The following is a 14327-nucleotide window of genomic DNA, read 5'->3' on the forward strand; positions in this document are numbered from 1 at the left end:
GCCAAAGCGTGTCACTCCTACAGTGTCTGCAGGCTCCAGAGTTTGTTTCTGCTTCTGAATGCACCGTGCTACAGCTTAGAGATTAATTCTGCAGCTCCTATCAAAGCCTCTTAAGATATTTCTGAATAGTATCTATTTTTAGAACCATTCCTGATTAATATTTGATGTTCTTTCCAGGTTTCATTTTCCTTCACCAATACTTCAAGGCACAGAGGAGCTGGTAAAGGCACTGCCATGAAACCGAACTTGAAGCAATGGAAACAACTCATGCTGTTTGGGATCTTTGCGTGGGGTCTGCTTTTTCTGGTGATCTTCATCTATTTTACAGATAGCAATACAGCTGAGCCCGTTCCCAGTTCTTTTTCTTATATTGAAACTAAGAGGCTTCTGCCCCTACAGGGCAAGCAGAGAGTCATAATGGGAGCCATACATGATCCATCATTCTCTGAAACCATCGATGGGAATGAGGTACTACTTAATGAAGACCTTTTAGGTACATTTAAATCAGGGACTGGAAGTATTAAGAAATGGACTGATTTGGAAGATACCTTTAGAAGTGAAGATGAGTATTTTCCATCCCAATTAGGAAGAAAATCAAAAAGTGCTTTCTACCAAGTGAATGATGATTATTTATTTGCTGCTGGTCAGCCTCGGTCACACAGCAACCTTCAAGAGATAGCAAAATTCATCTCAGCCGATGAGGATAATCTGAAAGAAAATATTTTGCAGAACAACTGGGGCAATCAGAGAAGAATGAGGAGAAGGAGCGCAAAGCACAGGAGAAGCCAGATGCTTGATGAATCTGATGACTGGGATGGGCTGTATTCCACAATGTCGAAATCCTTTCTTTACAAGCTTTGGAAAGGGGATGTCTCTTCCAAGATGCTAAACCCTCGACTGCAGAAGGCGATGAAAGATTATTTGAGCACTAATAAGCATGGGGTGCGGTTCAAAGGGAAACGAAACTCTAAGTTAACAGGCGACCAGCTTTTCTGTGAGCTAAAAGAAAGGGTGAATGTGAAAACAATAGATGGCAAGGAGGCTCCCTTCTCCACTCTTGGATGGGAGAAGCACGTTCCCCAAATTCCACTGGGCAAATTGTATACACATGGCTTTGGGAGTTGTGCTGTAGTTATGTCTGCTGGTGCAATACTGAACTCCTCTCTAGGGGATGAAATAGGTGGGTGAAATGTACCTCTTCATGTGCATATGTATGTACACGTGCATATTCATGTTTGTCTTTCAAAGGATTCATTCTTCTCAAGTGTAGGTCTGTAAAGGGTCTGGTTATTCTCTCATCAGCGTTATGTGAGTGTGAACTTACAGACCTCACTGAAGCTGTTCCCTTTCAGAGCAATATAACTGAAAGGCAAATCTGGCCTGAAGTCATAACTTGATTTGAAGAAAACAACGATGCCTTCTTAGCATATTAGAGTTTGTAGTATAAAAAAGATACTAGTTTCAACAGATCTGCCATATTTGGCATTTTTCTGCAAAGTGTGTTTATTGCTTCAGCAGATTAGAGGCATAGTCAGGTTTTATTCCAAAAAGCTGTGTTGTACCTGTCCATATTTTGGGGTGACTCGTAGAGAAACTGCTTGTAACATTACTGTCCCAGGCTAAACTTTGTCTCCGTGCCAAGAAGCAGTAGAGCATCATCTTAATCTTCTGCATGTTTAGAGTTCACAGGCATATAGAATATAGATCCCTGAGTAAGTAGCTTCATGCTCCAAGGTTAAGTCCCCTGACCTCTTTTACAAGTGTGAATTTAAATGAGTTTGAGCATCTCCTCCCATTGTTTTTCCATTGCTGCACTGAGTCAGTGAGATGGTGCTAAGATGTCAATGTTACACAGAATTCCCCGAAGTTGAGAGTTCTGTGATAGCTGTTCATAAGAGGATTGTGGAGCCATAAAACTAATCCAGGTCAGTTTTATTTTTTCTTCTCAAAAATGACTGTTACGAGTTGTGTTAACATCTCAGTAGTTCATTTTGTAGTACTTGTGCAGTATTGTAAGAAGGATGAAATGTACGTTTCAAGCTTGCTTCTTGAGCAAAGAATTTTCACCTTCAGCTCTCTATAAAAACCTTCTGATGTGCCTTTGTTAATCCTCCCATCTTCCAGCTCATATCCCAATACCTGCTTCATCATAGTCAATCATCTCTTTGACACAGATGGATTTCCTTTAAATCTCCGGGATTAGAGCCTCTATAATTATCAATCTGCTCTAATAGGCCTCCAACACAACCCAGGTACCTTTCTGGCCTGCAGCAAAAGTCAAACCAGGGTAACCCTCAGTTTCACAGGAAGCTCTACTGATCTAGAAGTCTCTGGGGTAAAATAGTTTAACAGTTCCTCCCTTCTCCAGTGTGTAATTCTTGACTGAAACAAATTATTTTTTGCTGTTGTTATTCCCTGCTACACCCAGTTCACACCAGTACAGTTTAGTGCCGTACTGGAGAACCCAGAGAACCATTGGAGAACCCCACACATTGTGACTGACTTATGTATAGCAATGTGCATCGTGACACGTGCATGCACAGGTGCAGCCCAGGGTGAGATTTGGAGCCCTTACACTCCTGTGTGTATCCATTCCCTCAGAAGGTCCCAGGGGACAGAAAGCTTATGCCATTCATTTCAAAAGAGCTTTTAGATTTAATTGGAAATTTTCCTCTGATGCCACCTAAAGGGAAGAGATTCTACTTTGTAAGGCCTATGCTGAAGTTTCAGATCTCCTCCTACCTGTTTTACAGGAAAGCATGTGGGGCAGAAAGACTCACAAAAAAATTTGATCGAAGTGTCGTGCAGGCAATGGAGAGGTACTTTTGGCTGAGCAGAGAACTGGGACCCGAATTGCAGGGACCCAGCTGACTGACAGCAGCTAGATGGGTCTTATTGGCCATTGCTACTCCATGGAAGTGCCAGCGTACTGCAGATGTCATTCCAGTGTCATCGCCTTTATATGGAAAATGGAAGCTCCAGCATCTATTTGTATTGTTATACATATGGGGAAGGAGCTATCTTCCCATGTGCAGTCCAGGTGTTATGTGGTGCAGATAAGCTTACGGCCTTGCCTTTCTACCTGTCCTCTAGTTCTCTGAAAAAATGAGAGGAATCTGAGCAGGAAGAGGAAGATGAGATTGTGTAAGATACACTTTTATTTATTTATTTATTTATTCTGTGAATGCACAGCTGTAGGAGAAGACAGTCCCCTCAATGAGCTGGCATCAGGACTACAGCTGTTGGTTGAAACCACCAGCAGCCTGCCTGCTGAGAGGCACCTTGGATGGCTCATCTTGGCTCTTTGGAGCCAGCTTGCCCAACCTGCCAAGCTCTTTGGTGTCCACAAAGGCACCACGAAGTCTGTGTAATTACGGAGTGGGGAAAAACACCCTACGCGTGAGATTTGGGCCATGTGCTGTACAGCCTTACTTGATGAAGTTGCTGTAAGCAAAGACTCTTACTATTTATCCTCCTGAAAGAAAAAAAGGCTTAAGAAAGAAGCAGCACAGGACCTTTCTCTTCCTATGCTTTTAGCGCCCTCTTCTGTGTTCGTATTAGAAATGCAGGCAGAAATTCTAAAGTGTTCTTTTGCACTGATTGCCCCCACTTATTTTTTAATGAAAGTATGGAAGTTATGCAAATTCAACAAATACTCTCATTGTGATTATGCTACTTAATGGGAGACCTAGTTGTTTGTTATCATCAGGAAGTAACAGGGATCTGTGACCAAACCTCAAACTCTCTGTAACTTTGGAATGCTTGTCTCCAAACATTAAGATTAAAGTTAGTTAATTTAAAAGTAATTATTGTTACTGTTTGACTGAATCCTAATCTATTATTTTTTGGCAAAGGAAAATCTTTTACTCTTGATGTGGAAAACCAGAGTGAAAAAAATTTGGAAATGCAGTGCACTGTCTCTTAATTAAGCTGCGAAGCATGCAATTCACATTTCCCAACCAAATTCCCAGCTCACACTCAAAAGGTTTTCAAAAATTTGTTCAAACTTGTATCTGAAATCTGCTTATCAATTTAAAATATGAAGGGCATTTGATTTTCCTTTTCTTCTCCAGAAATGTGGGGTAGCTGCACCTTCTATTGACTTCATGTCCTCTAGCTTCCACAAAATCGAGAGGCTTTTTTTAGGCAGATGAAGGATAGGTGTTGGGGATAGATATGTGGCTCCTGCACAGGGACATGGAAGAAGCCTCCACTCCTTATCAGCCACTGGTGATATTTGTCAAAATTTCTTATCTGAGACACATGTTCAAGCAAGCAAGTGTGGCAGAGACTGAACTGATGACTTCATGTCATACAGTATTTTCTCCTTTAAAGTACAAGAAGTGTGGAGTAAAGGTGTGAAAGGACAGAAGATGGGAGTTGGATTGGATCAGGTCTGAACTCCATGGAAGCATATTAGTTATCTTTGGAAATGTCTGCCTACTCCATTTTTGAGCTACAGCCAACCACATTTGAAGTGACTAGAGATAAATAACTGTATAGGCAATTAAGGCATTACATGACCATTTTGGCCTGAAACATGTTCTCTGCTTCAATCTGTAGAAGGGATAAAAGTGAACTGGATAGGGGAATATTGACAAGGACAGTGCATTTCTGGACAATAGGCATCATTTCTTACTGTCCCTCTCTCCTTTTTGGGCTTTGATACCCCCTAAAAAGAAGCACGAGTGGGTGATTATCTTTCATCCAGCAGAGGACTGCACGTAGTATCTATGCTTGACCCATACTTGACCTATAGCTGTTTTCTGTTCTGCATGACTCTGAGGTCAACAGCTTGTGGGGAAACTTTGACAGTTCAGCTCTGTTAGATCTTTGCTACCAAGGGATCCTTAGGTTTCTGTGTGCGAGCAGTTTTGTGGATTAACTTCCTAGACAGACTCTTTAAGACTTGTACTGACCTTGAGAATAAGTTAATTTGGTTAATGGGCTTGGGGTGGTCTGAGGTGCTTCAAATATTATACAGTACTGTGAAACTCAGGCTTATAGTCGAGCGTCATTGTTGATTTAGATACCCTTGCAATTAACAGACTTTTGCATGTAATAATTCTTCATAAATTTTGAAATAGAGATAGCAACCAATTGAACAAACCTTCTCATATTATTTTTATCCAATATTTTGGATACCCATTTTTTTGAGTATTGAAAGCTGAATTTATAAATGATTATGATTTTTTTTTCCCCCAGTGGATGTTGGTAATGGTAGATGCAAGAGGATTTTTGTTTACTTATAGTAGAATATTTTTCATCCATAGAATATCAAAATAAGAAAAAATGTGCAAGTTTTACATTAGCTTAATTCATTTGTTTTATTTTAGCGTTCTGTATGACTAATAAAATTAATATAAATTACCCCCTTATTTATGCTCCCAGATTCTCATGATGCTGTTCTAAGATTTAATTCTGCTCCAACACGTGGCTATGAAAAAGATGTTGGAAATAAAACAACCATGCGAATCATCAACTCCCAGGTAAGAGCTTCCTTTTGTGAATTCAAGTCAGCATCACTTCTGTACGAGATGACATTAAATTAATAACCTCTGAGAAAGTGTTGGGTAATCTGGAAACAGCTAGTGATTTAACCGTCATGACATATAGAGCAGGTAAAAGTTCTCCCTTACAGGGATGTTTACGTGTGCTGTCAGTGTAGAGTGATTGCAATAGTTACTTGATATCCTTGTCTCAAAGAATTGGTTTGTAGAATTTCTCATGTGTCCTACATCTGTAAAGGCTCAGCAAGGTGCCAGAGTCATAAGTACCAAAGACCTTTGCCACACCACCTCTGGGATCTTCACAAAGCCTGAGCTGTGGGGATTCCAAAGCTTTCTTCTTATTTTCTCCAGTTCCCCAATTATTTCCTTGCTAGAAGGAGAAAGAAATGGGAACTGAGTTGTCTTAATGTATAACTTTAGGCAAGTCATTGTTCTTTAAAAGTTTGGAGTGAACTATTAAAAAACAAACAAACAAAAACTTTTATGTCCATTGGATATTACACCTGGGATGAGTTTGTTCATCTGTATGGAAACAGAAAATGGGATTTTCTGCATATGAGTGTCAACAAATAAAGTATGCATTGAGCTATAGTGACACCTTATGGCTGTGAGTAGTTTTTTAATTTTGAAAAAAAAAAAAAAAAATATTGCCTGAACTCTGATCCTGGCAAACAGAATTTTCATTTGCAGCTTTTCTTATGAGTTCTTTTTTTTTTTTTTCTTTTTTTTTTTTTTTTTCTTTTGCTTTTAGTGATGGCTTATGAAATGTCCATCCTTGGTGGGTGTATTCTCTGCATAAAATCATGTTCTTTGCCACCACGTATAGAATACTTCTTGCTGCCATTCCCTTCACACTTATTTTGTAGCTCTTTGTGACAATGCAGGGCAGCCTGGATCTTTGAAATGATGTGAGTTAAATATGACTCCTGTTTTACTAACAGGAAGAAAGCCAAAATATCTGACTTTAGTTGTGAAATCAGTGTATAAGAGAACATTGATCTCAGTGTCATTTATTTTAATATTTTTCTTTCTTCCTTAACTGTTCTTGATTTTACTTCTAGACGAAACATCCTGGTTGCTGACCACGCCTAAACTCCTATCTTGGGGCAAGGAGGAGGGTTTAGAGACCTCATTTAGTTGACTAGTCTCACTAGGCTCTCTGTAAGAAAGAGAAGTGCCTCCAGGCAGTGATTTGAGCTTTGTTAGCTCCTGAGTGAATTCAGAGAGACTAAACGGCTAAATTAGCCGTTTGCTGCTGCGTGGGATCCTCCTTGTTCCCAAGCTGCTGTGCCACACTCCTGCTGTGGTGGTAATGGAGGCTCATGTGATCTCTGTGGTGAACATCACTTGCTCTCCACAAAGCCTCCCCAAAAAACACAGGGCGTGACTAAAATTCAGGCCAGGTCAGCACACACAGCTTCCTCACAAATATTTGTATTCCCACCACCTTTCTGCTCCTTCAAAGAGGCTGGAAGCTGTCTGGGAGGTTCTGGCTTCCTGTTGGGAGACTGGCCTTTCCACCACCAGGAGAGAAATCTTCATAGTCACTTGATAAGGGTTGCTTGCTTTACCGATTCTGAAGATGCATAATCCATGCTGGCTTTCCGACCCTCCTCTCCTTACTGTAGGAAATTCCTGCATTCAGGAGATTAAAAGTCTGTTGTGTCCCTCTCCTTCCCTCATGTTCGCTGCTATGAAAGCCCAAAGGATGTGAAGGAAACCAGTGCAGCCACAACACACATTGTTATTCCAGAGGAAACTCATCTCATACATATGAATGCAGGCTCACTAAGAGCGAAATTTGTGTGGACAACACCTCTAAAGGACTCTTGCTTGCTGAAAGGCAAGTGAGAGCTCCTTTGTATGATAACTGTAGAATTGAGCTTTTAAAAGCTTGACCTTTTGGTCTGTTTACTCTGTAGTCTCAAGAAAGGAGTTTACATTCTCAGGCAAAATCTGTTCTGAGAAATGGAGTTAGTGATGCTGATGGCAGCAAGACTAATGCTGTTCTTGTTGTAGAAAGCTGATGGAAAGTCATTAAGCTTAAAGTTTATGGTAGAAAGAATATTGCTATGGCAACAATATTATTTTTCTGGAGAAAAATATGCATAATCAAATATGGCTCATTGGATCCTAAAGGGAAATGAAAATTAGTATGAATTTATTTGTCTGGAATGTTGATTAGTTTAACAGCTGGAGCCAAATTCATGCTGTTTCAACCAGTAGTGAAATCATTTGGTCCAATCCTTCCCAAGATTGGATGCACTAGGGATCAGAGAGATCTGGTTAAGCATGGAGGGTCTGGGAAACAAGAAACCAGCAGGAGTAAAAGGGAAACCTAGGGTGGGAGGATCAGAGTACCAGTAGATGTGGGAGAGAGTTATAAGAGAGCAGAACAATTATCACTGTTACTTTAAAATAAAATAAAAGCACTATCACATGCTTGTTCCTGGAATTCTTTTTCTAGGTATACAGGCTTTTACTGTTATGGTCCAATTTGCCTTTTTGAAGGTACTTCATGAGACCTAATGCTGTTGAAATGAGAAAACAACCAAAACAGAGGGAAAAAAAAAATGCAAAGACGAGAGCATCCTTGGGGGCCTCAGCACTTCAAAGAACGTTTCTCTGCGTCCAAAAAGAGGATCCTACAGACAGTGTGAAATACTGTAGCTTTCATTTTAATGTTCCAGAACACAAAGTAATATTGATATACAATTATGCAGCATCTCAAGTGGTCTCATCACATTGCTCGCAGATGGAGAGTAATTCAGCGTACTGGTACTTAAAACTGTCATGAGTGCTGTTTATGACTAAGCTCTTTATTTTTTATTATTGTGATTATTATTATTTTTTTTTAACAAAAGAGGTTACTTAAAATCAATCAGAATTAAGGTAGAACAAACAGCAGAGTGAGGAGGACTGTTCATTTTAGAGAAGGATTTTTCCATTTTTCTGGGTCCCATTTGCTTTTAACTCTGTGCATTTTTATTTTTTTTTTACATGTGTGTTTGCAGATTCTCACCAACCCAAACCATCACTTTGTTGAAAGCTCCTTGTACAAAGATGTTATCTTAGTAGCCTGGGATCCTGCCCCCTACTCTGCAAATCTGAACGTGGTAAGATGCCTACTTGATCCCTTCTTCCCAACTTGTCTGAAAACACTGGACAAAATTCATGTATCTAGTACTTCAGTCTTCTAGTTCTCACTTATCACAATGAACTCCAAAATGTTTATCTAAAGAGCAGAGAACACTATGCATGAATTGGTCAAAAATGGTTTATTGATTACAAACTTTTCTTAGTAGCCAGCACTTGTACTGGAATGATCTGCTCTGACATGCTAGGATAAATGGATGATAAAGATTGTTTTTTTGTTGTTGTTCTTTTTGTTTGTTTGTTTGTTTGTTTGTTTTTTGATAAAAATATTGCTGTTTTCACATAACAGTGATTTTTCCATGTATTTGTGAAGGAGGAATGTTGCTAGATTTCAGAAGGAGGCTTTATCAAGAAAGGTGAAGAACCGCATTCTTTTTTTTTTTTTTTTTTTTTTTCCCCACCCTCCCCTCTGCCTTCCTAGACAAAATACAACACCCCAATGGCAATCTCTCTTTGCACCTTCCCCACTTGCCAGGCCTCCTCCCTATCAGTCTTCCCTTTGTGTCCACACCCCCACAGCCATCTGTGTCCTGCTGCTCACCCCCTCACTGAGAGCAGCAGACATCCATCTGCTTGTCACTCCGGGAGCCTCAGCCTTGGCGGGTGCTGCAGCTCCAGTGGGACCAGTTGATCTGATGGTTCTTGGCAGGGGGAGCTGGGAGCTGAGCAGGATGCAAGCAGAAAGTAAACCTTCTTCTGCTCAACTCCCTTAGCAACAGATGCCAGGAGCTGCCTACCTCCTACACCCGCTGCCTCCAGGCTGTTTCACGTGCTGCTGCCTTTGTCAGTAAAGACAAGGACACTTTCAGAGAAAGGCTCACCTCCATGCCCAGGTCTTGCGTTGAGACTTTTTGAGCCCCTTGTTTAACATGGGCCTTTGAGTGGGAGTTGGGGTTGGCTCATCCCACTGCACTATATTGCTTATTGGGAATCTCTGAAGAAAGGAGAAAGATCTGGCCCAGATTGAGGACTGGCTTTCTAGGACAAATGTGCACTGGTGCAAGGCTGCTTTGCTTCTATTCTGAAGAACCTGAATTAAACTCATTCACATTATTTTTCATGTAGTGTTCAAAATACACTGGATAATATAGGATCAAAATAAGGTCTTTTTATTTATTTATTTATTTATTTATTTTTCCTCCCAGTGGTATAAGAAGCCAGACTACAATCTGTTCACTCCCTATGTACAGCATCGCAGGAAGAATCCAAACCAGCCATTTTATATTCTCCATCCAAAGTTTATATGGCAGCTCTGGGACATCATTCAGGAGAACACTAAAGAGAAGATACAGCCCAACCCTCCTTCTTCAGGTTTTATTGGTACGTGTATCAAGGATGGGTCCAGTAGACATGTTAGATATTAAAATAGATAAATACATAGACTGCATGAGGATCATGTCCGTACACGTGTTGTTTGTTCTTGCTGTTCTGTACAGGAACAATGACTAGCCAAAAGGCACACTATGAATATTTATCTAATCAATGGATGAAATTAATGTCCTTCTTTCTTGCTCTTCACATCCATACTATACATACCACATTTCTAAAATGCATACATATATTATATTCATTTCTCTATTGATATTAATTTCTATGTTAATATATAAATTGTTTCAAATTTAATTTCCCTAGTGATAACCTACTCAGTTCTGAAGTTCTTTGTTGTCTTTTTAGCGTAGAGATGCACCAGACCAAAGCATACAGCAGATAATACAGTGAGGACGATATCACTGATGACGTCTGACAGGCTAGACTGTATTCCTTCCACAGGTCAAGGAATGGGATTTCCCATGCCCTGTCACAGATTCCAGTGCTCAGTCTAAAAGTGGCCAGAGCATCACCTTTTTTCTTAAACTCAAAGAGACAGAATTTTACCATAGTTTTTCATCCTTTCTTAGTATTTCTTTGGGGATAATTTGACACTAAGGTGACAGTTCATACAGCATAACATCATACCTATATACACATGCATTATCTGGCACATAACAGGTCTTTATTGTGAATGTTGAAAGGGTACATACAAGTAGAGTAGTAAGACTGAGTCAAAGGTCTTTCTTACTGATGCACCTAGAGGCACAGAGGGCAATAGAGTTCAAAATACCCTCTTCCACATGGAAACTCATTCTTTCCTACTTGACATTATGATAGTGGTATATGTATTTGCTGCAATTAGAAGATGATCTTGTCATTCTTTTTATATGAATCTGAAAGCATTGAGATCTTAGACTGCATCAACTATGGGGGGGGTGGAAGTTCTGAGCACTTAATTTGGGCTTTGTATGCAGTAGTAGTATCACGTATCACATGATTTTGTGGAGCTCACCCAGGGCCTTAGAGTAGATGCTGAGACTCTGAGAGGGATGTCATAAAGGTGTCTGGAATATGCCCACTGATGACCTGAGTTGGTTGTGCTTATCTGGAGCATGAGTGGAAAGAATATGTGGCCTGTGTTGGGGGAGCATGGCTTGACAGTTGGTTATTTCTTGCAGTGAGATTTTTGGAGCCTGCATGTAAAAATTCATAAAGAGAAGTCTGCTTATGTGGAATGATCTCACCAGCAGCATTCACATTTTGCAAAAGCAATTCTTAGAGTAATGAAGTTGTTGATAAAAATAGGATAACAGCTGCTGATCATAAGAATAGTGAAGAGGATTATTGTGCTGTCAATCTGCACTTCCACCATATATAAGAAACACTTCAAAAGGTTTCTTTGAAATCACATGAGTTAATTTCACTGTAAAAGTAGATTAGTAATCTTTAACCCCAAATTTAAATGTTCTCGACTAAAGATATCTTCCAAGCAGAGGACACTTTGAAAATACTAATCAATAAAGAAGCAAAAACATTGGCAACAAAAGCTGTACAGGTAAATATACTCTGTATGTGAAGATACAGATTTGTATATTCACCTTTTATACTTATGTAAATTATTTATTATATGTAAATATAATCATATTGTTATTTTGTAAAGAAGATGCTTAGGCATTTTGCCAATGCTATTATTAGTGTCGAGATAAGTCAGTTAGACAAACTTACTGAGACTCATATCCACCTCATTTGATAACTAGCTACTGTTCTGATGGAAGTATTTTAAATATTTTGTTAGAAACAGGCTCCCTATGTTGGTAACCTTATTGAATGTATGTCTATGAGTTGCACATGTGATGTAATATAAACTGGGAAACAGCACTGAAACTGCAACTCTGTGTTGTCAAAGGGCAAGGTAAAGCATAAAAATATAATGCAACTTGGCAGAAATCTGAAAAGTCATGTTGGTCTTCAGATCAGGTATCTCTCAACAACTCATGCAGCAAATAATCAGTTGGAACTGAAGCTGGCAGACACAGCCGAGTGCACCTGCATGAAAGACATATATTGAATATCGAGCTTCTGTCTGATTATTATAAAATCTATAAAATTATCTTCTATAAAATTAAGGAATGGATAAGTGACGGCCATCATAAAATGAGTATCTTAATTTCAACAAGATATGGGAAAATGGTTTACTAAATGTCCAGTCTGTTAAAACGGTACAGCGTTGTGAGTAGTGTATGAATTTTCACAGACAGAGGGACCTGTATCTTTGAATCTAAGCTGTTTATAGCAAGGACAACAGTGATTCCATCCACTTTATTAGAATAACTTATTGTATGTTGGTGTGTAATTCTCTGCAATTAGCATGAATATGAATTCTATACAGGGATAACCTTTGTCATCCATACTTGCCCTGGTGGAAAGTCAGGCAGCACATAGCTCTCCGTGTGTTGCTGTTACTTGTGGAGAAAGGAGAAAGAGCAGTAGTTCTTCAAACTACTGTTGGTGCCAGTAACGTGGAAAAGTTTTTTTTTTTTTTTTTTTTTTTTTTTTATTAAAAAAAAAAAAGGTGGGGGGGAGGCTGTTCTCGGTCAACTTTTGTTTCAGGCTTTTTAGCCCTCTTTAGCACACGGAAACATCAGCATATTTCCTTTCAGGAATATTTTAGGGTGGTCTTAGAGTATTTCTTCAGTTATTATGTTTTTCATTTGAAATTTGTATCCATTTCTGCTGCTTAGCACTGTTTATAAAAACTAAGTCTTTCCAAAGGAAGGATTTTCAGGTGGAATGTGTTTTCATGGTGTCTTTCTGCAGCAGAGTCACCATCTTTCAGTAGTGACCAATGCCAAGGGAATCTTTTAATGCTGTTAATAGCTATGTTAATGTATTTAAATCACAATATTATTACGACTTCTTGAAAATGGGCCAGTGGTTCGTTTGTGGGGAAGAGGTAGTCTTGTGACTTTAGGGGAATGAGAGAGTGGGAAGAAGCAAGACCTTCTGGTTTCTCCACCACGTGGGAGCTAAAGAGGGCGTGTTTTGTGCTTCCTTTGGGGAATGGGATGCCCTATCTCAATCACAGCAAAGGAGATTGTGTCTCCTGGAGGCACAGATTCCCCAAAACCCCATCTGCATTAGCTCAGTGCCAGCATGTTGTGGGAAACACGGCACGCATCCCAGCTGTAGAGGAGCGGAGAGAAGAGGATGGCAAGGGAAGTATGGTTAGCAGCAGCCTTAGATGTGCTCTACATGTGCCACATAAAATAAGGCGTAAGTCTAGAATGCTCTGGTTATATCACATTTTATGTACATTCACCTATAGCTTTAAATCTTACTATAATTTACATATGTAACTGCTTCCAGCCACTTCTGAAATGCTAACATACACTACACAGGTCTAAAATCAGTTGAGATGAGTACTATCTAACTCACATCAGCTTCATCCAGAATTTCTGTTTCTCTGCCATCAGCCTCCAGCATGTAGATGTTCCTGTTTTCAGTTTTCTTGTAAGCAAGATGTCAGCTTGGAGCAACCCATCCATCACAGATGCCATTTTGTGCCGTAACAGTGCTACATACAAACCCATATCTGACTGCAGTCTTTTCCACTAAATTTGTTATTATTTTAACACTGTTTTCTGTCCTGCTTAATAACAGGTCAAGACATCATTTAAAACAAGATGAACACATTATCTGTAAAACTGTGAGCAGAAAATAGTGACCAGTTCATTAAGTGCTCCTTTTAGGGGTATACCATCTCTGTGAAGGACGAATTTGGCACAGACAAGTCACCCTTCAGTCTCAGTCTGGTATTTCCTAGGGCTATGAATAAGGACCAAAACCAGAGTGTTATGTTTTTGTTTTTTAATGGGCAAAGTTTCACTGGGGTAAAACAATCTTTTATTTTAATCTGGGAGTCTTTTTTGGCTCGTTTTCTGAGACACTGCTGAGTACTTTGCCAGGCTTGTAACTTTGCCTTATGTGGTGTGCCACTTAGCTAATGTCATTCCTCATTATAAATGATTTACTCTTTGTGTACCTAATCTAATACTTAGATGAGTTTTGAGCATCCTTTCCTGCATATTTTTTTCAGCTGCCACCATCATGCTTTTAAACAAAACTGCATGGTATTCTCATCATCTTGCATTAGCAGTAGGCAACAAGTTACCTTGGTGGCTTTTCAAATTAACCAACTTTGGTTCACATTTGTTTGAAAATTGGGTTTGTTAAATGAGTATTGATATGTTTACATCCAGTCTTGGACTTTGATCTGGTGCATTTTTTTTTTCAGACATGATGAAGTGTAAGCATTCAACCACCAGATCTCACATTTGGATTCCACTGGCA

At 39.5% G+C, this 14327-nt stretch overlaps 1 protein-coding gene across 10 annotated transcripts in view; it reads left to right on the forward strand.

Annotated features, from left to right (window-relative positions):
• Positions 1-14327, forward strand: part of ST6GAL2 (ST6 beta-galactoside alpha-2,6-sialyltransferase 2) — a 181217-nt gene that overhangs the window by 153167 nt on the left and 13723 nt on the right. For 8 of the 10 annotated variants that reach the window (XM_084504868.1, XM_084504869.1, XM_084504867.1 and 5 more), the window contains 4 exons: positions 178-1180; positions 5392-5489; positions 8525-8626; positions 9812-9986. In XM_084504868.1, coding sequence (XP_084360994.1) covers positions 235-1180; positions 5392-5489; positions 8525-8626; positions 9812-9986 — 1321 coding nt within the window. In that variant the 5' untranslated portion in view covers positions 178-234. Of the gene's footprint in view, positions 1-177; positions 1181-5391; positions 5490-8524; positions 8627-9811; positions 10071-14327 lie in introns of those variants that run through there. The other 2 variants (XM_084504870.1, XM_084504863.1) reach the window with 1 other exon arrangement.

Source organism: Aythya ferina (genome assembly GCF_964211825.1).
Source record: "Aythya ferina genome assembly, chromosome: 1".
NCBI classification, from domain to species: domain Eukaryota; kingdom Metazoa; phylum Chordata; class Aves; order Anseriformes; family Anatidae; genus Aythya; species Aythya ferina.